The sequence below is a fragment of the Lepidochelys olivacea genome (assembly GCF_965140295.1).
Source record: "Lepidochelys olivacea isolate rLepOli2 genome assembly, chromosome: 12".
NCBI classification, from domain to species: Eukaryota; Metazoa; Chordata; order Testudines; family Cheloniidae; genus Lepidochelys; species Lepidochelys olivacea.
This window is the reverse complement of record NC_140422.1, coordinates 36953992-36977051: the sequence shown is the minus strand read 5'-3', so window position 1 is coordinate 36977051 and position 23060 is coordinate 36953992. Positions and strand designations below refer to the sequence as shown.

At 49.5% G+C, this 23060-nt stretch overlaps 1 protein-coding gene across 1 annotated transcript; it reads right to left on the bottom strand.

Annotated features, from left to right (window-relative positions):
• CIBAR2 (CBY1 interacting BAR domain containing 2) lies at window positions 1-20008 on the bottom strand. Its single transcript, XM_084644401.1, has 9 exons — window positions 19877-20008; window positions 13464-13698; window positions 12473-12541; window positions 12233-12374; window positions 7010-7212; window positions 6086-6190; window positions 5108-5221; window positions 3994-4095; window positions 1-945 (listed from the first exon to the last, which is right to left on the bottom strand). The coding sequence occupies exons 1-9, from the start codon at window positions 19894-19896 to the stop codon at window positions 841-843; spliced, it is 1095 nt and encodes a 364-aa protein (XP_084500527.1). The 5' UTR covers window positions 19897-20008; the 3' UTR covers window positions 1-840.
• Window positions 20009-23060: the final 3052 nt, after the last annotated feature.

The following is a 23060-nucleotide window of genomic DNA, read 5'->3' as shown; positions in this document are numbered from 1 at the left end:
TAAAATAACTGTTTATTATGTCACATGGAAATAGCCAACCGCGGCAAAGAGTGAATGACTGACAATTGCATGGTAACCTCCCCTGAGCTAACCATATTTACACGGTTAATTAATCAGTAGGTAAAATTATAGTAGTGGAAAAATGCGATTATACTTCTGACATAGTCAATATCCTACAGTATAACATTGGTATCCTGCATGCTACTGGGATGTGCCCATTGGACAGACTTGTAGACAGAACTCTGTAAAGAAGACGATGTATGTTAGTTGGAAGTAAGCTGTGATTTTTACATGTCTCATTGGTGAGAGACTCAGACCTGCCTTTAAAGTGGCTATTTTGAATAGGTAGATGAGGGTTTTTGTTTCTTCAGGGATCCCACTCAGTTGTGGGAGATGCACCCCTCAGAGGATAGCTGTTTCTGGGAGTTGGGTACAAGTTTGCTTTCCCAGACTTCAGCCAGCCGGTTTTGTTTGTTCATATGGAACTCAGTCACTCAGTGCATGATGTACACAATGGTGTGTAACCTGAGGTCCATTGCTGGTTTGTAATAACACAGAGTAATGCCAACAGACAGTCCACCCCATGTGCTATCCCAGAGGATGTTCAACTTGCAAATAAACCTTTTGGTTCCACCCTAGTACTAAGAATCAGTCTCCGAATTAGAGCCTCCGCAGTGCTTGGGAACAATGCATTCACAGAGGTTCCAAATTGCTTAAGAGCCTCATTGAGAGTTCCTCGCCTTCACGGAAAATCTAAGGTTCAATAAGGGAATGTACAGTGAAATTAAGAATAAATACATCCAGCTCTCATGAGCGTGGCTGGTTAGTCCTGCTGTCCAATTACCGCCTAATCTGTGCATATTCTGGATTGCTGACATCCTGCAACACGTTCTCTTCGGAGTCCTCTTCACTGTCTTCCTGCCTCTGTAGAGTGCTCCGAACGCTCTAGAAATGAAGATGTAGAAAGCCATTATGCAGCCTACCATTCTGATCTCCTCTCTTCTGCTATAGGTTTCCTTTAGTGAGAATTGCACCAGCGAGCCTGAAATCTGGCTTTCAGGCTACCAGTAAGAGGGGACCCAAGCCAAAACCCCAGATCTAAAACACCCCTCAGATTGTGGGGAAACTTAGATCTGAATCTGAACTTTGATACTCGGGCCTACAATGCTATCTTTACTTAGTTACATGATCCAGCCACTATCTAACTCTGTGCTGCACAGACTTCTAGCCAGGGTGTAGGCCCTGGTAAACAATAGCAAGTCATGCTGGAACTTGAGCTGTGTAGGAATCTGTTTGTTTCTTAATAAATATCTCCCATTCAAGAAAAACTGTGATTCCATATATCATGACCAGGCCCATCTCTGATCATAGCTAGAGCTGTGCTGTGTCAAATGGGCTGGGGTGAACTTGAACAAGTTTGGGGTTTAGCTAGATGAAAGAACCCCCAAATGTATCCACAGCTCAGTGACCCCTCTGAAGTTCTTAGTTGCTCATGCATTAGCTACAAAATAGTATTTTCTCGGTATGTATATGTTAAATATTTCTTTAAATTTCCTGTACCTTTTTTACTGTGACACGCTTCCTTGATCGTCATATGCCAAGATGCTTGTCTTGGTGCTTTTTAATAGCAGATGTTATATATTTTGGTAAACAAGGTAGGAGCTGTTTAATATCCTTCCTCCTTATCTGTAACTTTCAAAATCAGTTCTAAAAGGAGCTTAACTTATGCCAGTTCCCCAAATACTGTTAAGCTGGGCTCCTTGAGCCAAGTACTACATAACTGGGTACATTGTTGTTGTTAACCACGTTTACTGCAGTAGTGCCTAAGGACCAACCAAGAACGGGCCCCGTTTTGCTAGGTGCTACACAAACACTGAACAGGAGAAGTTCCCTGCCAGAAGAGCTGACAATCTAGAGACAAAACAGACGCAGGTTGGGGGAAGGGGTAGAACACACAAGTAGAGTGAGCAATGTGATGACAAATGTCACGTTAATACCACGATTATTTTTTGGAGGCAGGGAGGAGTAGCAAAGAAGGGCTACTAGGATGATCAGAGGAATGGGGAACCTGCTGTGACAAAGTTCCTCATCTGCCTTGGTGGGTCCTGCGCTTATTGGCAGATTTGCTCGCCTCAGAGGTTCACAGCAGCCCTCAGTTTGGCCACTTTCGTGGCTCAAATCTGCCATTCACTCAGTTAGCCTCATCGCGGGCCGGCATGGGGAAAAGGAAGAACAACAATCCCTGCAGTCTCTGCTGATCCACCTAGTGGATCGGGGAACAGGCCAGAGACCTTCCCCTCTGGTGGAACCCACAGTCCAGGTCAACTCCTCCGGTATCAAGTAGGGAGTTGGAGGGATGGGGAAACCCAGGCCCGCCCTCTACTCCGGGTTCCAGCCCAGGGCCCTGTGGATTGCAGCTGTTTACAGTGGCTCCTGTAACAGCTGCATGACAGCTACAACTCCCTGGGCTAATTCCCCATGGCCTCCTCCCAACACCTTCTTTATTCTCACCACAGGACCTTCCTCCTGATGTCTGATAATGCTCAGTCTTCCAGTAGTACGCCTTCTCACTCTCAGCTTCTTGCGCCTCTTGCTCCCAGCTCCTCGCACGCACACCACAAACTGAAGTGAGCTCCTTTTTAAACCCAGGTGCCCTGATTAGCCTGCCTGTCTTAATTGATTCTAGCAGTTTCTTGATTGGCTGCAGGTGTTCTAATCAGCCTGTCTGCCTTAATAGTTTCCAGAAAGTTCCTGATTTTTCTGGAACCTTCCCTGTTACCTTACCCAGGGAAAAGGGACCTACTTAACCTGGGGCTAATATATCTGCCTTCAGTCACTTTCCTGTGGCCATCTGGCCTGACCCTGTCACACTGCCTTATGAGAGGAGACTTAAAGAGCTTGGCTTGTTTAGCCTAACAAAAGAAAAGCTGAGGGGAGATCTGATTGCTGTCTACAAATACATCAGAGGGAGAAACACCGGGGAGGAAGAGGAGTTGTTTAACTTAATGGCCGATGTTGGCACAAGAACAAATGGATATAAACGGGCTATCCATAAATGTACGCTTGAAATTAGACAAAGGTTTCTCAGCATCAGGGGAATGAAGTTCTGGAACAACCTTCCAAAGAGGTAATAGGGGCAAAAAAACTAACCTGTTTTAAGACTGAGCTTGATAAGTTTATGATGCAATTGCCTACAATGGCATATGGCCCATCCGTGACTGCTATCCTCAAATATTTCCAACAGCTGGAGGTGGGACACTAGACGGGGAGGGCTCTGAGTAACTACAGAGAATTCTTTCGTAAGTGTCTGGCTGGTGGGTCTTGCTCACATGTTCAAGGTCTAACAGATTGCCATAATTGGGAAGGAATCTTCCCTTAGGTCAGATTGGCAGACATCCTGGGTTTTGTGCCTTCCTCTGCGGCTTGGGGCAGGGGTCTCTTGCAGGTTTGAACTAGAGGAAATGGTGGATTCTCTGCAACTCTGTCTTTAAACCCAGATTTGAGGACTTCAGTAACGCAGCCAGAGGTTAGGGGCCTACCACAGAAGTGCGGGGGGTGGGGGAGTGTTGGGTTCTGTGGCCTGCGATGCGCAGTAGGTCAGACTAAATGGTCATGATGGTTCCTTCTGGTGTCTGAGCTAGGAGAGGCTCAGCTAAATGGAAAGAAAAGAGAAGGGATAGGGTACATGGAAAGGAAGGCGATGGGGGCCGGGGAAAGGGGAAAGAGGGAAGAGACTGAGCGGGAGGGAGACAATTAGAGAAGACAGCCAATCAGCAATGACTCCAAGGTTAGTCTGGGAGTACATGGGTGGCACTCCATGAGCTCAGCTTTGGAAGTGGTGACAGCCAATCTCCTCCTTAGGGGTCACTTTTCCACTGGAGTGGTTTGAATTTACTTTCTTTGAGCACTGGGGGGACGGCCTTGGGCTCGGGCTCTAATCCAAGGCCAAAAGCTTAATAGGGGACAACCGATGCGTCACTGCGTCTCTCTCACCTGGCTGCTGGTGGACCATGGCAGGGTGGAGGAAGGGTTTGTGGTGCTCACTGGCCTGGCATCGTAATTTCCAGAAGCAATCTGGATCTTTGCTCTGAAATCCTAGGAAGGCAACACACCAATGATGAGGGTCAATGCCAGCCATAGATGAAGACCTGGCATGCAAGCGGGTGTCTCCCAAGTAATAGTGCAGGGAATAAATGCAAGCAAGCCAAGGGAGCTGTGCAAGCTTGGTTTCTGTGACTTCCCTAGCTGCTGTAGGTATAACTGGCACACAGGGCTAAATTGGGAGCAAATGCAAAACAGCTGTGAGAGAGGGTTGGAAAACTCAGCTTGATTTAATCAAACCAAAGGCATTGGCTTGCATTGGGGGTGAGCACATGCCACCAGCCCGTGAGAAGGTGTGTGCTCTTCCCTCCATTGCTGGCTGGGGTTGGACCATGACCCTGGCTCCTCCATAGTGGCTTGTGCCCCAGGGGTTGCTAGCAGTGAGGAGTCCTTGCTGCATCTGTGCCTGGTGCCTGCACGAAGGGGAAGGTGCCCTGCGCGCCAGCTTACAGGCTGGACGCAATCTGCCACTAAGCATCCCCTGTGTTAGCCGGAAGCATGCAAGTGCTTGAATAACATATACACACAGAGCAGGCATTGTACTGATTTAATGCAGGGTATATCTTCTTGTAGAGGGATGGACTTGATGAGGCTTTTTTTATCTGAGATGATCCCGTGTGATGGAAAATTACAGGCGCCTCAGAAATACAAATTGCTCATTAAAATCTTATCTCCTTGTGAATAAAGCATGCACGTGACTGATGTGCTGTACTCAGACTGGGGCGGGTGGAGGTTACATCTGATCTAGTGAGTGTTGATCTAGTGGCCAAAGCTGGGGGCTGGGACTCAGGATTCCTGGGTTCTCTTCCACAGACTTATCATCCAAGGTCACAAGTCATGCCGCTGCCGTGTACCTCGGTTTCCCCATCTCTATATTGGGGATGAGGTTACCTACTTCTAAGAGGTGTTAGGGATTCATTTACTGTTGGCAACATGTTTTAAGCTCTGCTGATAGACATGGCTGTACAAGTGTTCTAATAGAACGGTGTGTTTCCAACCCGCGTACCTCCATATCTCTTTCAAAGTCATAATCGTCCAGCTTCTGGAAGGCGCTGGAATAGACCTCGAGAGCCTTGGCATGGAAAACCATCTCGATGGTGACAAAGTCTGAGAAAATCTTCTGCAAGAAAGGAAATGTGGGGGTGGGGTGCAAGAAAGGAATGTGGGGGTGGGGTGTAATGTGGGCCACCCCTTTCTTGCTCCTAATTATCGAAACCCCTTGAAAGACGAGTCATGTACGGAAAGCACCAAGTACCCTGCCCTCTTCAACAGCATTGATGGTACTTAAGGGCGCCCCCTTTGGCCAGTTAAGGAGCGGCATCACGGGGCTCTGGAGGCATTTCCATTTGCTCTGCTTTCACCATATGGATGGTGGCTGCAGTAAGAGACTAGAAAGGAAACGGGTGGGGAAATGAGGAGGAATGAACCCCAACTCCAAAGTATGGTCACTGTACAGTCAAAACTGCTCCTAAAAGTCTTTATTCCCCAGAGCAAACGGAGCCCTAATCCATCTGAGCCCTGGGGGGATATAGGGATTTTTAAGACAAGGGACCATTGTGATCATCTTCTAGTCTGATCTCCTGTAACACAGGCCAGAGAACCTCACACAGAGATTCCTGCGCCAAAGCCAGCAGTTCTGTCTGACCTAGAGCAAATCTTTCCAAAAGAAATGTCCGGTCTTGATTTAAAGGCTTCAAGGGATGGAGAATTGATCACATTCCTAGCTAATGTGTTCCAATGGTTAAAATTACCATCAGAGTTTAGGGAAAAAAGTGCCATTTATTTCTAGTCTGAATTTACCTAACTTCAACTTGTAGTCACAAGATCTTGCCTTTGTCTCATTGATAGAAGAAGGCTCTTTGCTCTGTCTGCTCTTAACCTCTTTGAGAAGCTACACAGATTTAGTCTTTCACTGTAGGGCAGGTTTCCCAGACCTTGAATAATTCTTGTAGCTCTTTTCTGAATGCTTCACAGCGAACTTTACCTGGACGTCTTTCAGTTTCTGTTTCTGGAACTCATCGATGGTTTCCTTGAGCTGCTGGGTGGTGCGGCTGGCGTCTACTGAGACTTTGTGCACGTTTGACTCAGCCTGAGAAAAAGCCCAAGGGAAGCACAGCATCATATGGTGCCTATGCTGTTCCTTCAGATCCAGAAGGGGTTAACTGCATGGGCACCGGGGAGCAAGGCATCTCAGTGGGAGCAGAGTATAGAATTACAAGACTGGGCCTTCAGAGAGGAAGGATGGTCCTGTGGTTAAGGCTCTAGCCTAGATCCTGGAAACCAGGGTGCACTTCCCTGCTGTGCCACAGACTTCCTGAGACCTTGGGCATGTCCTCTATCTTCTCTCTGCCTCAGTTCCCCATCTGTACAATGGGGACAATAGCACCACCCTACCTCCCAGGGGGTTGTGAGGATAAATACATTAAAGATTGCGAAGTGCTCAGATATGCTGGTCATGGGGCACACACAGAGCCCTAAGGTGGGTAGACAGACCAGAGGCACTGCAGCACAGGGATCAGCAATGAGACCCAGACATGGTTATGGTGCAAGCTCCCCCATCAGTCAAATCCATAAGCCTCCCTGTCCCAGTGTGGAGGTGGTTGGGGGAATGACTGTGCCCTGGGAAACCCTTGTTATAAAGCAGCCCTGGGATTAATGCTTGTGGAGCAATGCTAGGGCTTACAATGAGCCACCTTAGAAAGGAAGCATTTGCCTTACTGCCGTGCAAACGCCTCAGTCCAATATTGTGTTCAAGGGCCAGATCCTGGATCCATCACAGAATCCAAACTCCCCTAGGTCTGACGTTGGCCTGCTTTGGTTGAGCATGGGGTGCAGAACAGAAAACCTTTTACGTTCCCATTGCAAAGCCAATACCATGATCAGGTAAATGGTTTCTTTTGAAACTCACCCAGTGTCTCTCTCCTGGGGCTGCAGCCACTCTGGGGCTGATGTGATCTCTCTCTGACGTGCTCCCATGCTTAGATCCCTGTTCTGTTTCACCACTTGATGGTGATATACGTGCATGCTTTTTAGCAGGCCTGACATTATCCAACAGAGGGCAGTAGGGCACGTATGCTTCATGGGGGAACGGACCGTGGCCCAACATGTCGTCTTATGGTCTGTAGTTTCATAAGCTTAAAGCCCTGTGAAAACCTTTATGAGAGATCTAGGCCAAATTCATCCCTAGGGAGCTCCACTGAAACTGGCAGAGTGACAGCAGGGATTTACCTAGCCCTTTTCCTTGAGAACCAATTCAGCCTACATGGCATATATGCTCTCTATGTGTCTCCTCCCTGTGATTTTTATCAGCTGGGGGTTTAGCGTGACCATAGGATCTTAGTTTTCTAAGAGTTCATCTGCTCCTACTGCTTATTTCCCATCTTCCTGTTATTCCCCTAATTCTCTGTATATGACTTTGCAATCGTTTCCATCTTCAGATGCGGAATAAACAGAAGGTGCAGATAGCCATGGGGCCTGAATTTTAAAAGGCAGAGACCTGTTTTGCTTGTGCACTGACCACACTGAGGCACCCGAGTTAACACATTTGCTCCTGCCCAGATAGGTGCCACAGGCCCAATTTGTTCTTGCACATTCATAAGCCCATCTGCTGAGTAAGCCTTGAATCCTGCTTGTAAGGAGCTGACACCTGGCTTCCTGCATGTATCCTTAGTCAGCGTAAATTAAGCTACAGAAGTGCAATGCAGAGAATATTTGCTATTACAGCAGCAGGGTTGGTTCTAGCTATTATGTTTTTTAAAGCTTCTTATGAGGAGCTACTGGGTCCTGAACAGATAATGTCTGTGGAGTCAGGTCTTTCTTTTTCTGTTCCTAGGATAGGTTACATCTTCCTTTTGAATGCTGAGCTAGTTGCTAAAGCTGGAGACTGAGAGTCACGACTCCTGGGTTCTCTTCCTGGTCTGTCACTGACTTGCTGTGTGATCTTGGTCAAGTCACTTCCCCCTGACTTTGTGCCTCAGTTTCCCTGGTTTCTGTAAAATGGGGATAATGAGACTGACTTTGCTGGAAATGGCCCACCTTGATTATCACTACAAAAGGTTCCTTCCCCCCCCCCGCTCTCCTGCTGGTAATAGCTCACCTTTCCTGATCACTCTTGTTACAGTCTGTATGGTAGCACCCATTGTTTCATGTTCTCTGTGTATATAAAATCTCCCCACTGTATTTTCCACTGTATGCATCCGATGAAGTGAGCTGTAGCTCATGAAAGCTTGTGCTCAAATAAATTGGTTAGTCTCTAAGGTGCCACAAGTACTCCTTTTCTTTTTCCTTGGTTGGGTACTTTGAGATCTACAGTGGAAAAGCCCTATGTGAGAACTAAGTGTTGTTATAAACTACCCAGTGGTGGTTTCTTTAGGCGAGGGAGGTGGCTGGAGAGTGCAGAATATGAAATCAGAAGGATGTTTCTTGTGGGCATGTTCGGGGGGGTCAGATGCATCCCCATGGTGGCAGACACCCTCAGGGAGCCCTACCACAATTTTCCCTTCCAGTACAAAGGGTTCTATAGCTTGCATGACATTCCTCCTCTCTCTCTAGCTGCAGGAGGGAAGGCGCAAATCTATCAGCACTGAACGTCATTACAGGAAAATGGATGAGACTTATGGCAGGGCTATTTCAGGTACTAAACATGTGGCGTAAAATCTGGACCAGTGGAGCATGGTGCATTAGTGTGTTGATAAGAAAAGCAGCTGGGAGGTGAAATAAAGCCTGCCTTAGTGGGGGTGGAATATCAGGTAGGGAAAAAGCAGAAAGGAAGCTGGCTGGCAGGGTGGGTGTATTTTGATGCTTTGTGGTGCTCACTCATTCTTTTTTTCTCCTTTGAATACAAAACTGTAGGGTAAGCCTCCACCCAGCCCCGGAAGGCGATGCATCCAAATGTTAACCCTTTACTGTCATGCTGCACACGCCACTGAGTAAACAGGGGCCACTCAGGGCTAGTGCGTCCGCTGTGCATTCCCTCTGAGACCTCAGGCCCAGTTTTCCTCTCCCGCTGGTGTCAGTCAGGAGTCACTCCACTGCTGTCAATGGCGCTGGTCTAAACAGTGTACGTGATAAATGAATCCCTACTAGAAGTGCCAGCTGAGATCAGGTGCCATTGTGCTAGGCTCTGCACATGTGTGTGGGAAGAGGGGAGGTGGTTGCCATATTGGGGGGAGGGGGGGGAGTTTCCATGAAAAATTTTGACTTTTCGTTAATAATAATAAAAAAAAACCTGAATTTTCAGCCAAAACATTTTTCATTGTTCTGACAAAAAGAAATGTGGTGTAACTGAAAACCCAATTTTCCATCAAACAACTAGTTTTCACAGAGAACTTTTGACCAGTGAGAGAGAGTCCTTTCTGCAGTGCGCTTACAGCTTAAATTGACAATACAGCCCAGGATGGGAGAAAAAAGCCAGATTCCAGTTCCTGGTACTATTGGAAAGAATTGGGTCTTGACTGCACCAGCGCCATCCAGTATTATAAATACCATAGGGAGGGTTTTAAAAATGTCCTGTCCCGCCCTGGGTTGTGTCTCTCTTTAGAACTCACCTGTGCTTTATCCTGACAATCTTTTACTGTCCATTGCTTGAAATTATATCCTGGGTACAGGACAAATATTATACCCAGGGGAACTTGTGCTTACCTGGGACTGATGGCAGGAGTCAAGGAATAATCTGATGAGAAGGGGAGAGTTTATAGACACACTGAGCCTTGTGCTGGTGTCTGTGTGAGCAGCTGAGCCCAGAAGACCTGAACTGAGCAGTTACTGTCAGATGCTTGTGGGCAGGAAGGAATCTTGTCCTCTTACACTGACTGCCCTGATTGCATTTCTGAAAGAGGATTTTCACCCTGGGGCAAACATGGCAACTATCCACCCTATAAAACACAGGCCGAGCTTTGCCTGTGACTTTGTTGGAGTGCCAGACCAGTGGATCAGCCCGGAAGGAACACCACTTATTGCCTAGGGTGACCATACGTCCCGTTTCGGCCAGGACAGTCCCTTTTTTAAGCCCTGTCCTGGCTGTCCCAACATTTCTGGCAATAGTGGACCTTTGTCCCCTTTTTACTCTTGGCAATTGGATCAGTTGGCAAGAGCAAACGGGATAAATGCCCACTTTTGTCAAAAGTGCGGTGCGGGGGAATTTGGGGGGGTGTGAGTGGAGATGCCAGCCCCTTGCGGGGGCGGGGGAGGTAGGGCTCACACAGGGGAGGAGGGGTGACAAGCAGGGTTGCAGCAAACAGCAACAGCCTCTAGCGGGGGAGGGGGGCAGGTCAAGTTCCTGCAACCCCAGCTTCTTGCGGGGTGGGGCAGGGTTCCAGTGAACCCAGCCTCACACAGGGGGCAGGCAGGGTTCCAGCGACCCAAGCCTTGTGGAGGGGGGGCAGGCATGGTTTCAGCGACCCCAGCCTCACGCGGGGGTGGGGGGAGCTTGGACCAGCCATACACGGTGTCCTGTTTTCCCTTTGGGAAATATGGTCACCCTAATATTGCCACATGGGGAGTGATCTCAGTGGAGGGAGGTAACCTGTCGGTGCAAACAACTGCTTTGTAGGAGCTCTTGTTTAAAGCACCTACAGAGTTGGTGGAAAAAACAGTAAAAATTATGACTTTTTTTTAAATTTTTTACTGTTTTTGGTTTTTTTTCCCCCAGAAATTTCAATGAGTTTTTTTGGGAAACTCACAAACCTCCAGGTACCTCTGTAACAGGTAGAAAACCCACAAAGGTTCATGAAAAATGGAGTTGAAAATCTGCCAGGTTTTGCACTGAAATTTGATTCCTCCCCCCACCCCCATGAAAAATGGCATTGAAATTCAAAAAGTGTCAAGCAACTCTGTGTGTGTGCAAATGAGGAGCACAAACCTGAGTGCTTATTGCACCTGGCTTCTTGGGGACAGGACCCTAGGGATGCATGAGCCTGTATGATGCCCAGTGTAGAAAGCTGAGCTGGGGGGCCATGTGGTCCCCAATCAGCATGGTACTGCTGTGAAATCTACAAGAGAGAGTGACATGCAGCCCTTATGTGGGGAGCCGATGTTAGTTCCCGGATGCAATGTTTTGTTTCCAGAGAAGCTGAGCCACCTTGCTCAGCAGCTGAGTCTACACAAAGATATCCAATTTCTTCTTTCCCCCTTGAGGATCTTTGGGATTTTCAGCTGAGAATTGCCTTCTTTGGAAAAGCTGCGGAAGGGGTTGCTCATTTAAAATATTTTTGCCAAGCAGAGGCAAATCTCTTGAGCTGTCGAGATTATCCCTTTGAAAAGGGGTCCCACCCAGAAAGTCTGAAAGAACAAGAGACAGACCAGGTGGGTGAGGTAATATCTTTTATTGCAACAGCTTCTGTCGGGAGCAGGGACAAGTCTTCGAGCTTGTACAGAGCTGTTCTTCAGATCTGGGTTACAAACTGACCCACGGTGCATTTAGTTTAGACATTCTGGTTATCTTCTCCAGACCTGGGGAAGAGAGCTCTGTAGCTCGGAAGCTTGTTCCTTCCACCAACAGAAGTTGGTCCAACAAAAGGCATTGCCTCACCTGCCTTACCTTTCTCCTGTCCTGGGACCAACAATGGCTACAGCAACACTGCAAACCATATAATAAGGTGTGTTTCCCTGGGTGGGCGGAAGGAAAGGAACATTTTGGAAAGGAACATTGCCCTATTTTCCATTCACATGCCATTCAGTGAGTGCTGGTGTGGGGAAGTGCTTAGAGTAGTTAGCAACTGAGCCCTCCAAGATCTATGTGCAGAACGTGGGTCTGGGAATGAATTTAAGATGCGTGTGACCAGATTGGCGTCAAAACGTAGCACCTGTGAAATCTCCCCTTTCACATTTGCAGCTTGATAAGGAAGTGGTTTGGGGGGAGGTGGACTTGGCGCCTCATCACCTGACCCTCAATCCCTTTGCATGCGTCTCGTTTCTCTGAGCTCCAGCTAGTTCCCAGGGAAGCCTGTGGTTAGTTTACAACAGTCTGGGCTTTCCCTTACTGGGGTGGGTGGTTTCCTGACGCAGGTCGGTTTCCAACAGATTCTGTTGGATTCTGTGGAACATTCGGAAGAAACCACAATGAAACCTAAGCCACTGAGCCCTGGCTTCCTACCTCTGCGTTACTGATCAGGCTGCCTAACCAAGTGCTAACTCTGCACCTCTCGGGGTTTGTAATGTGGCATAAAGGATACGAGGGTGTGTCGGTCTGAGGGTGACTTCTGCCGCAGTCTCTCCAGTTTCTCCAGTTGTTTTATCTCATTGTTTCTGACTTTGTCGAACCTCTTGATCTCTGCCTAGGAGATGAGATCAATGTGTTTTGTTTGGTTTTTTTTAAGGCTGGCGTGGCCGGCTGGCTACGGGATGTGGCAGGGCGCAGCTATGTGGCATGTACCTGTGTCTGCTTGAGCTGGACTCCGTACCGTTTCAGCGGCTCCACAACCTTCGTTTCCAGTCTCTCCACCTACAGGGGAAATTCACACAGGCAGTATGGCGGGGATATAATGTACTTGGTACAGACAGGGCTGGCTGATAGCCTGACAGGGTTGGGACCTCTAGCCACCAAGGAATAGCACTGCAATTGCCCTCTGCTCTATCACCTCAAGGGATCCAGATCATTCAGTCCTTCGTCTGGCGACACCGCCAGTTACAGCAGGGACCTCAAAACAGGAGCTGGGCTGGCAGCCGTGAACGTGTTTCATGTAGCCCCTGAACATCCATCAGATGGCAACGCTAAATGCTACCCTAACCCTGACCCTGACCTAAGTTGGATTCAAACCAGACACCTGAGAGGTGAAAGGCCCTCTAATCCACTGCCACTTTCCTAACACGAAAGGCACAGTGAGACATGGAAGAGGGTGCAAGGGGAGGGGGTGAATCTTCCCCAAATAGTAACCAAAGAATGGCCCATAATCCCCTCAGAAGCAGAAATTGGGTGATTATGCAGAGCTTGTCATCTTGGATAAGGGATAGATTCACCCCTAAAATTCTTCCTTCTTAGCTTGGTTCCTCCCTTCCAGGCTGGAAAGGAGTAGGAAGGCTGCACAGATCAATACCCTCAGCCCCTGAACAGGGAAAGCAGCAATGAGCCCAGCCATCCTAGGACAGGACACTAGTTACTAGTGTAACACTGACAGACCCCGGTCGTCAGCAGGCAGGATCGAACCTGGGACCACTAGATGGGACAGAACACCACACCCAGAAGGTGTGTGGGTTACACTAGCACAGTATATCTACAGACAATGAAATATTTAGCGTTTCCTGTATTGCTCACATACAGGTCCATTGCTCCCTCAACGTGAACTCCCATGACTATGGTCAGATTGTGCCTCCCTAGCTGTCAATCCTGGCATAGTCAGTGTTGCGGGGTCTAGGCAGCTCCTTACCTCTGCCTGCCTGTAGTCCTGCACTTTAGCCAGCTCCTCAGCAAAGTTCTTCATGGTGCTTCGCAGCTCAGGGTTCTCGGTGTTCGCATAGTCTATGAGCTGCTTCACCAGGAGATCTGACTTGTCCCGCAGCTTGGCTGTCTTCCTGGCGTAGGAGGCCATCAGCGCACAGAACTGGCCGAAATATTTCTCTGCATTGGCCACTGTGTTCTCCATGATCCTCACTTGGCTATCTCTGGGTAGGGGAGAAAAGAGCCGCATGTTGGGTTACAGAGTAACAGCCGTGTTAGTCTGTATTCACAAAAAGAAAAGGAGGACTTGTGGCACCTTAGAGACTAACCAATTTATTTGAGCATAAGCTTTCGTGAGCTACAGCTCACTTCATCGGATGCATCCGATGAAGTGAGCTGTAGCTCACAAAAGCTTATGTTGGGTTAGTTCACCATCAATGCTGGTATGTCCCAGCTTTAGAAACTTGAGCCCAGAGTTTTGCAGGATATCTCTCGTGTGTGCATCAGAACCACACCTTTGTATGTATGGAATGGGGCATTTGTATGCATAGATTGGAGAACTGTGCACCTGACTGCTCAGTGTGTACACACACACACACACACACACACACACACACACAACTTTGGGTCTCAGCTGTCTATTGTTGCTCAACCACAAAAGGAACAACCCAAGTCAGAAATTCAATAAATCAGGCTGAATGGTTTGTTACCCAAGAGTCTACTGTGACAACTGTAAACTTTAAATGTTGGGCCACTTGTCTAGACTGCCTTTGAAACAGCTGGAGCAGTTTCCCAGTGGGAGGTCACATCCGGGCCCTGTGTTTACGCTGAGTGATAAGACATTGTCAGATGCTGCTGTTCAGAATGTCTTGAGCTTGCAACTAGACCCAAAAGCTGTCCCAAACATTTTACAAGCATCAGTTGCAAGAGTTGGTTGTAATGTGTAGGAGCAAGATTTGGGTTTTTTGTGCAGCAGTACTGTTTAAGTCCATAATGGTTCCCAATGAGTCAATTCATCCTGTCGCCTTATCTCCATCTCACAGTGCCTTCTCTTGCTTTCAAAATGACCTCCCCATGACAGTGCTGGGCCTTATGGGATAGGCGATTGAGGGGTTCCAGCTTGGCTTTAAGGGATTCCATAATGGAATATGTCACAGTTCCAGGGCTAGCTGCACCCATCTCCTCTCTGTCTACACTGCAATAAAAGACCCAGGGCATGGTAGTGGCTGGCCTGGGTCAGCTGACTCGGGCTCCTGGGGCTCTGGCTGCGGGGCTATAAAACTGCTATGTAGACACTGGAGCCCACGGTCTGAGCGCCTATGAAGGGAGAGGGACTCGGAGCCCAGACATCTACGCTGCTGTTTGTAGTCCTGCAGCCCGAGCCCCACAAGCCTGAATCCGCTGGGCTGGGCTCTGAGACGTGGTGCCATAGGTTTATCGCTGTGTAGACGTACCGTCTGAGTGCCCCCCCCCCCCAGGTGTCAGGCTTCATGCCTTTCTCTCTCCTAGGGTGGAATCGCGTGATTATCCTGCTCTGAGACCGGGACCTGGGCTACAGCACCCTGTGGCTCACTCGTGCTTACTCAGCAGGTCCAGCTGGGTATGGCATCTGCAGTTCTTCCCTTTGGGCGTCTACAAGCAGAGGCCATAGTGACCAAACAGCCTCCATAAACCGAAGTATAAATGGTTAATCTTAAGAGCAGGAATAAAGCAAAGCATAAGAGGAAAAGGGTCTGTGTACGCCCGGCCAACCTCTGAGCGGAGCCCAGGATGGCCTAGCTCTTCAGGCAACCTGGTGTGTGTCTGTGGGTGTTCCCCTGAACAGCCCCCTGACAAGTGCCCCCTCCCTCAGGAGAATGACTTGTATCCCTGGGGTTTTTGGTTCTCCTTGGTGGACAGAAGTAGGACAACAAAGCCAAGGCTCTTGCATTCTCTCTGGCGTGTCAGCCACTGGGTGGCTATCTGAAGCCACGGTATCTTTCCTGCCTATGCGCAGTCAGCCTCTTAAATGCACCCCAGGTTTTCATACAGTAGCACACCCTAATCACAGTCAAACAAATACATAGGAGTCATACATTATTACAGAGCAGCCCATTGTCTATCACAGCACTGTCAAAAGTGATGTGGATTGGCTAAACCCAGACCCCATGCTAGGAGTTTTCCGGCAAGGGTGGAAAATGTTTTCAGTGCCCCATTTTCCCCTTCCCCCAGGAGTGGCCAAGGGGGGGGGGGCGGGAATCACCCACCTCCAAATCAAGCAACCTGCCCACCCTGGTGGCCAATCAGCGGAGGAGGACAAAAGAGTCTGAGAGGCACAGCATTATGGCAAACCCCATGGAAGTTGGCATCCGAGGCAACTGCCCATTTGCCCGCCCTGAAAAGCAGCCCTGACTAAAGTATTGCAAGGTTTGGGAAGTGCCATTTCATGGCACAGTTTCCTCATTTGGAGGATAGCTTTCACCCAGGTCTCCCTGTTTGCTGGTACAGTTTGTACCCACCTAAAAACATGGGGGTGCCAGTTTTGCACCTGCAAATATATTCTGGGTGCGCATCTTAGCACTAGGATGACATGCTAGCAGGATAGGAAACCTCTCTAGTGCTGGTACTTGCGTCTGCAGTTTATTTGAGATACAAAAATGCCCCCATGAAAGGGAGGGTGGGAGGCTAAAGAATTGCCTCTTGGTGTAGCCTGGCTTCTAGGGTCTGATATTTGGCGTTGGGTGGCTGCCTGTTGGTGCAGCTGAGCCCCACACTGGGCTGCTGGCGGGGCTCATCTGTATGTGATCTGCATAGTGCAACAGTTGAGACTTGAACCTAGACCCTCCCGGTCAAGAGACAGCAACTGTTCCAGGCTAGCTAAAAACAAGCCTTCCCTCCAGCTACTGGGAGCGGTGCTAAACTCAGCTCCGCTCACAGGCGTTCTTGACACATCTCCCAGCTGCAGTGCCCTGTTCGGTACTGGTGGGCTTAAGCCGATTATTGAATGCTCCTTTCATAAACTTCAAATCCGCGTCACTTCATCCCATCTAGAAACCCAAATCCCGCAGCTATCAGTGTAAGACCTTCCTAAATTCCTTTAAGAGCAGTATTAATGGAAAGATACAGCTGCAGTCTGCCTACGTGTCTAGTTCTCCCAGCAGCTCTGCCAAGAGTGCTGCAGCTGTGCACCATCTAATAAAGCCTGTTGGTCTCCATCATGCAAACTTGACTCATTGCCACAAAAGACATGGGGGGGGCCTTACATTTTTCAAGGCTCAGAACTGTAGTAAACTGCCTTCCCCTGACCTCATGTTGAAAATAAATCATTGGCAAACAGTGCTGGATCTCTAGAGCATTTGCTGCTTTAGGCAATGTGGGACTATGGCCACCCCTCCCAGGCTTGCTGCAATGAATAAACTCACTAAACATGCTACGGCCCCTAGGCCTTTCTGTCTCCTCTGTGTGGTGTAGCCAGTCATGTCTTTCAGCGTGATTTTACTGCTCTCAGTTCTGGGCTCCTCCTTACAGGAATAGAGTGACAAACTGGAGAGAGTTCAAAGACACGGCCAGTGAAATGAGCAGGGGCTAGAGGGACTGACTTAAGAGGAAAGATGGAAAGAGCTTAAAGGTGCATAGTTTGGTTGAGAAGGAGAGATGTAACAGCCTACAAAAGGAGCAGAATTATTTAGTGTAAATACATCGAGGCCCTCAAAATCCAAAGGGACGGGGGTCCCTATAAAAACCTAAAGATGATGGAATCAAGTTGGAGAAATGTAGGCTGAATATCTGGAAATATTTCCTGATAGTGAGATGTTCTCCCAAGCTGCAGTGTCCACCGGGGAACTGGTGGGAAGCCCAAACAGGACTGGATGGAATACTAGATATGTTGTGGGGAATACCCTGAATTGGTAGGAGGGACCTAGCTCTCCTCGACCCTTTTCTCTCTAACTTCTGCCTTGTTCTCCTTCCATGATGACACCTTGTTCATCTACGCTTCCCATGTGGGCTACGCCATAAGACATACCTCCATGGTTCTCCAGTGCTTGCATTCCACAAACCACAGTGTGAGAGAGAGATCCTCAGAGATCCATCCACTCTGTCCCCATCTGCTACTCCCCACTAGAGCAGGTTGAAAAATGCCAATGAATTTTGTGGATAGTTGGAAACATTTTCTTGGTCTTTTTTTCCCCCTAAATTTCCCCTTAAGGAGTTTCAGGCTTTTCAATAAAACTGAAAGCCAATTTTAGTGAGGGTTTTAAATGGCTTTTGGACAAAAGTTTCATTTTTTTTCCAAAAACCTGAAAAGTTTTCCTGAAAAGTTTTCAGTTCCAATTGTTTGTCCAGAACTGGAATATTTTGACCAACACGAAGAGTCTTGTGGAAAAATTTTGTTTCCATTTCTCATCCAAAACGCATTGTGACAACCAAGATGTGGATGAGCGCTAGTTTGCACATTTAGTTCTGCAGAGAGCTGCTTGGGTGGCAAACGATGGGCTGTGGCCTGGGCGCTGCTGCCTGACGTGACTCAAGCCTTGGAAACATGCTCCTTTGCGCTCATGTGTGCTAGGAAAAAGGAACAGGTCCCTAATAGATAGAGTGACCAGATGTCCCATTTCTGGGGACTTTTTCTTATATAGGCGCCTATTACTCCCCCACCTCCTGTTCTGTTTTTTCACAGTTGCTATCTGGTCACCCTACTAATAATGAAACCCTAACTGGGTGTGGCCTTCATCAGAAGCCATCCAAGCTACTACTGAGAGCTGTGTGCTGTTGGGGACACAGTGATAGGGCACTTGGCAGCCTGGTCTGATTTCTCCCTGGACCATATGGGGCACATACCTCTGCCAGGTCTGGTAGCAGGGTCGTGGTGGGAGGGAAGAAGGAGGCTTTCTGCCAGATCCTCTCACCTTGGCAGTAGTGCTGGAAGGGGAAGGAAGTTACAGCCAGACTCCTGCCTCCAGCAGCCTGGGTATCTCTAGGGACCCAGTTTTTTCTGGTCTCTTGCTTGAGGCCCTGCTTATAGGCTGGATCTTGGCTTTAGTTCTGCTGTCAGACATCTGGCTCCAATACAGTTCAGTGTATGTTTGTTATCATAGTCTAACAGCTCCAGCAGATGCAAAGTTTCCAGAAGTTGCTGCTGCTTTACACGGTTCTTAAACATAGGATACATATACAGGATGTTTCTCTTGCACCGCTTCTCCTTAGGGTTGCTATCTGCAGCCGTAGGTGAGAGCCCTTCGCCAAAGCTGCGTCTCCGTTGCCCCCCATGAGCTTGATGCAAATGCTTAGGGCCGTGTTTTCAGATGTCCGGCTTCCCTCGTTAGCCCACACTCACTTGTTCATTGAGAGCCAAACAGTGCTAATTGAAGGAGCATAGGTCTCGTTTATCGTTTGTATGTGTGAGTGACAGTGAAAATTGTGGGTTGCGGGGGCGAGCATGCAAAGTGGTGAGTTGTGCAGAGACATGCTCAGGCCCTTGGCCCTTAGGTCGGCTCAGGGACACCAGAACACAAGCAAAATTTCCAGTTACAAGTCTGTTGACTACTTCATGGCTACGGGCCACTCCTGAGCCTTGTAGATTGCTCACGTTTATTTCCCAGGGTTCCCCAAAAGTCTTAGATAGCCGCTGTGCTAAAATATCCCCATGCTCCAGGTCCTTGGCATGCAAACCTCCCCGCACCTTCTACTGTGCTCTGTGCATAAGGGTCTGTGTGCACTGCATCGGGGGTGACTGCAGCTTGAATGGATGGACCCGAGCTAGCATTCATCTAGCTAGCTTGGATACCAGAGCAATGAAGCTGTGGCCAGCACAGGCTCCACTGTGGGCTGGCTGCACGAGTAATTACCCTTGGTTCCAGGTGGGCTTATCCAGCCTGCACTGAAGCCCAGACTGCTGCAGCTTTGCAGGTACCAGAGCTAGCGAGATTGATGCTAGCTTGGTATGCAGTCTACGTGAGCACAGTCACCCCAAGTGATTGCAGTGCAGGCTTTCCCTGTGAGAACGCCTCAGGAAGCAGTGAAATTAATGAGCACCTCCCACTATGTTCCTTTAAATCTCCAGGCTCCTCCTTCCCATTGTTGGGGTGTACAGCAAAATCTTGGAGGGGACCTTGATCCGTTTCAGAAAAGTGGATGAACTGAGCCTCTGCAAAGCTAGGTCAGTATCATTGCACCTATTTTACAGAGGGGAAAGCGGAGGTCAAGTTAAGCGGCTTGCATCAGGTGGGACGAGAACCGAGGTCTCTTCACTCCCAGCCTGCTGCTCTGTCCACCCAGACAAGCTGTCCTCACTCACTGTAATGCCTCTGTGTATCTCAGGGGAGCTTCCCGCCGCTCACGGCAAGCTTCTTCCCTGGCAGGCTCCATGGCAGGAGGACAAAGGGAAAGGACACCCCCAAGCAGCTGGACCCCGGCCCGCCTTACCTGGAAAGGGCGATGTTCATGGCTGCGGGAATGGGCCAGCCTTCCTATCGCAGAGCAAGAACCCTAGCTCCAGCTGCAGAGGGACCCACCAAAAGCTCAGCTGCTCCTGACCCGGCTCAGGTGGCGGGCCCAGCCTGGTTGGTATGGCAACGCTACCAACAGAGAGCCGGGGGATGTGGGTGGAGCCATGGCTCTGGTTTCCAGGGGTAACTGGGCCTGTTCTATATCCCTGCCCAGCCTACCCCTGCTTCCTCTTCCGATCTGTCCATATTAACGGGTGGATCTCCCCCGCCTGCTTCCGAGAACAGCATTGCCCCTCCCCTAGCACCCAGGTGCCGTCCTGCCTCGGCTGGCGAGATGCCAGCCGGCAGAAGGTGGCCCTGGGAAGCAGGACAGCAGGCAGCTCAGCAGGGCGCAGGCCTGGCAGGTCGGGTTTGCCTGGTTTCTGAGTCTGCGCAGGGCCCCAGATTTTGGAGGTGCCCCCACCGCAGCTCTCCCAACCCCAGCTGGTCTGGGGAAGCTAGGGGATGAACTTTATAATGAATAATTAGTTGTATTACCCACAATGCCCACAGTGTATTTCTCTCTTTAGCACAGTCCCTGCCCCTAGGGAAATGCAGTCTAAGAGCTGAACTCCTCCACAACTAGACAGCTGGCCTGAAGGGTGGATTAAAACTGTCCTGGCCCTGAGCCGCCCAAACACTGCCCTACACCCCGCTAGGGGCTGGAGGGATTTCCTCTTTGCTCCCCTCAGACAGCACAGGCATGGCCAAGGCAGCGGTGACATGCAGCTAAGCCTTGCAGTCTCCCTTGTGGGGCACCTCGCAAGCTTCTGCCACCTTGAGACACATTTGAACCCAGCTGTGACACAGTGGCAAAATATCAGCCCCTGGCGACCCAGAAGCAAAAGTCATTACCAGAGTCGAGATCCAGGGGTTTTGAATGTGAAACACCATCCTTCCACCTCTTCCCCTGAAACCTGGGGTGGGGTGTGTTTGGCATACAGGGCTCCGGTTCAGCCCCGCGTCTAGTCCCTGTCCCCCATGTGTCGTATAGACGTTGAGACCAGCGGGGAGCGTTGGGATCATCTTGTCTGACCTCCTGCCTAGCACCAGCCAGAGACTCTCCCCCTGTGATTGAACTGAACCCACAAGCTCTGGCTGAGACTGAATGGATCCCTTAGAGAGACGCTTGGGCGCCAAGTGACAGAGAATCCGCCACAGCCCTAGATCAGTGGCTGCAATGGTTAAGCATCTCCCTGTGAAAAATTTGCACCTTATTTCCCGTCTGAATTTGTCTAGCTTCGACACCCAGCCATTGAATCTCAGTCGGCTTTTGTCGGCTGGCATGCAGATCCCTCTCCTCTCACAGATCCTCTGCCTGGGTAGGTACCTGTTCGGGACGAGGGGCTGTCTGCCAGTATAGACCCATCACCAGCCAGATCTTCTTACGTGCCTCCTCGCAGTGCCTGGGGACCTGCAAGCTGCTGCTAAGAGGATAAAGGCTCTTATCTTTCCATGACTCTGTCCAAAGTTTAAAGGTCAGCATGAAAGCTTTTTGTATATGTGAAAAGAAAAGGAGTACTCGTGGCACCTTAGAGACTAACCCATTTATTTGAACATAAGCTTTCGTGAGCTACAGCTGAAGTGAGCTGCAGCTCACGAAAGCTTAAGCTCAAATAAATGGGTTAGTCTCTAAGGTGCCACGAGTACTCCTTTTCTTTTTGCAAATACAGACTAACACGGCTGCTACTCTGAAACCTTTTGTGTATGTGTTACAGCGGGGCCTGGAGTGCCTGCTTCACGTGGTCTGGGGTCTAGCTCACTGGCTGGCTGAGGATTAAGTCTAATCTAAATTCAAGATCTTCCGCAGTGAGAGAGAGTAAAGAACGGGCTCTTCCCTACTCCCACCACCACAAGGAGTGGCTCCATTAGCTAAAACAGAGCTCTGTAAAGCTGTAGGTGAGCTGTAGCTCCTTGCTGTCTCCACTCATCCCGCTCTTGTTCATGGAGTCTGAATGAGTAGCCAGAGGCTCCGGAAAGAAAGAGACTCTTGTGGCTAAAGCACAGGGTGAATTCTCTGCCCTGTGTTCTATAGAAGGCCAGACTAGATCGTCACAATGGCTCCTTCTGGCCTTAACACCTGTGCCTGGGAGTCAGTGGAATTGGGTTCTATTCCAGCCTCCTCTGTGACTTTTGGCAAGTCCTGTAAATTGTTCTCTGCCTCGGTTTCCCTTTTGGTAAAATGGGGATAATACTTCCCTCTCTCACAGGCTGTTGTGAGACTTACTTAACCGTTTGCAAAAAAAAAAAAAAAAAAAAAAAAAGGCCTTTGGGTAGGAGGCTCTAGAATAGGGCAAACTATTGGCATTGCTAGTAAAGCGCAAGGGGTCTGGTTGGGGAATGAAGCCAGGGCCAGCTCGGTCTATTACCAATCTCCTGTGATAGTTATAGGGGCAAATTCTGGTTGGCACTTGGCAATGGATCCCTCCAAGGAGATACGCAAACAGCAGTGCTGACTGCTCGTGCTCTGTGTCTCGGAGGGGGAGGCGACTTGTGCTAGCCCCCGAGGGAACTAGGGGATTTCCTTTCCTCCCATGGCCCTGGCGAGGGCACATCACAAGCACCGTTCCTCCTTTCTGTCTCACCAGAGGCCTCCAGTCAGTACTCCCTGCACAAACCCCTTCCTCAGCCCAGGGCACGTCACCTACCTTCCCCCCGCCCAACCCAGCCTGTCCCCACCCTAGCAGCTGACGGAGCCCAGTGCTGGGAACCGGGGAGGAGGGCATGACAGGAGGGATCCAAGTGGCTGCTCTGGGGGAGTCCCCCAGCATCCCTTGAACTGACTCTGATGCTCACAGAACCTACAGGAGCTGCAGATTGTTTTAATGATCTCCTTAATGGGCGTGCACTGTGGCGCTCTCCAGGAAGAGTGACGTCAAAGGGCAGGTTATGGCTCAGGGGGGTGGTAAGGGCAACAGGCCCAGATCTCCCCTCAGAGGGACAGCTTCCCCTGTCGTGGAAATAGGAAGCAGTTCTGCTCAAGCGGATGAGATCCATCCCTGCTGGGCCTCCGCTGGCCTGTGCACTGCCGGGCGGAGAAGGCTCCACCCTGTTCCCCCAGCTGTGTTTTCTGCTAAGTAGCAGTCTTGGCAAAGGGGCTCGAGCATGAGGCGGGCAAGGCA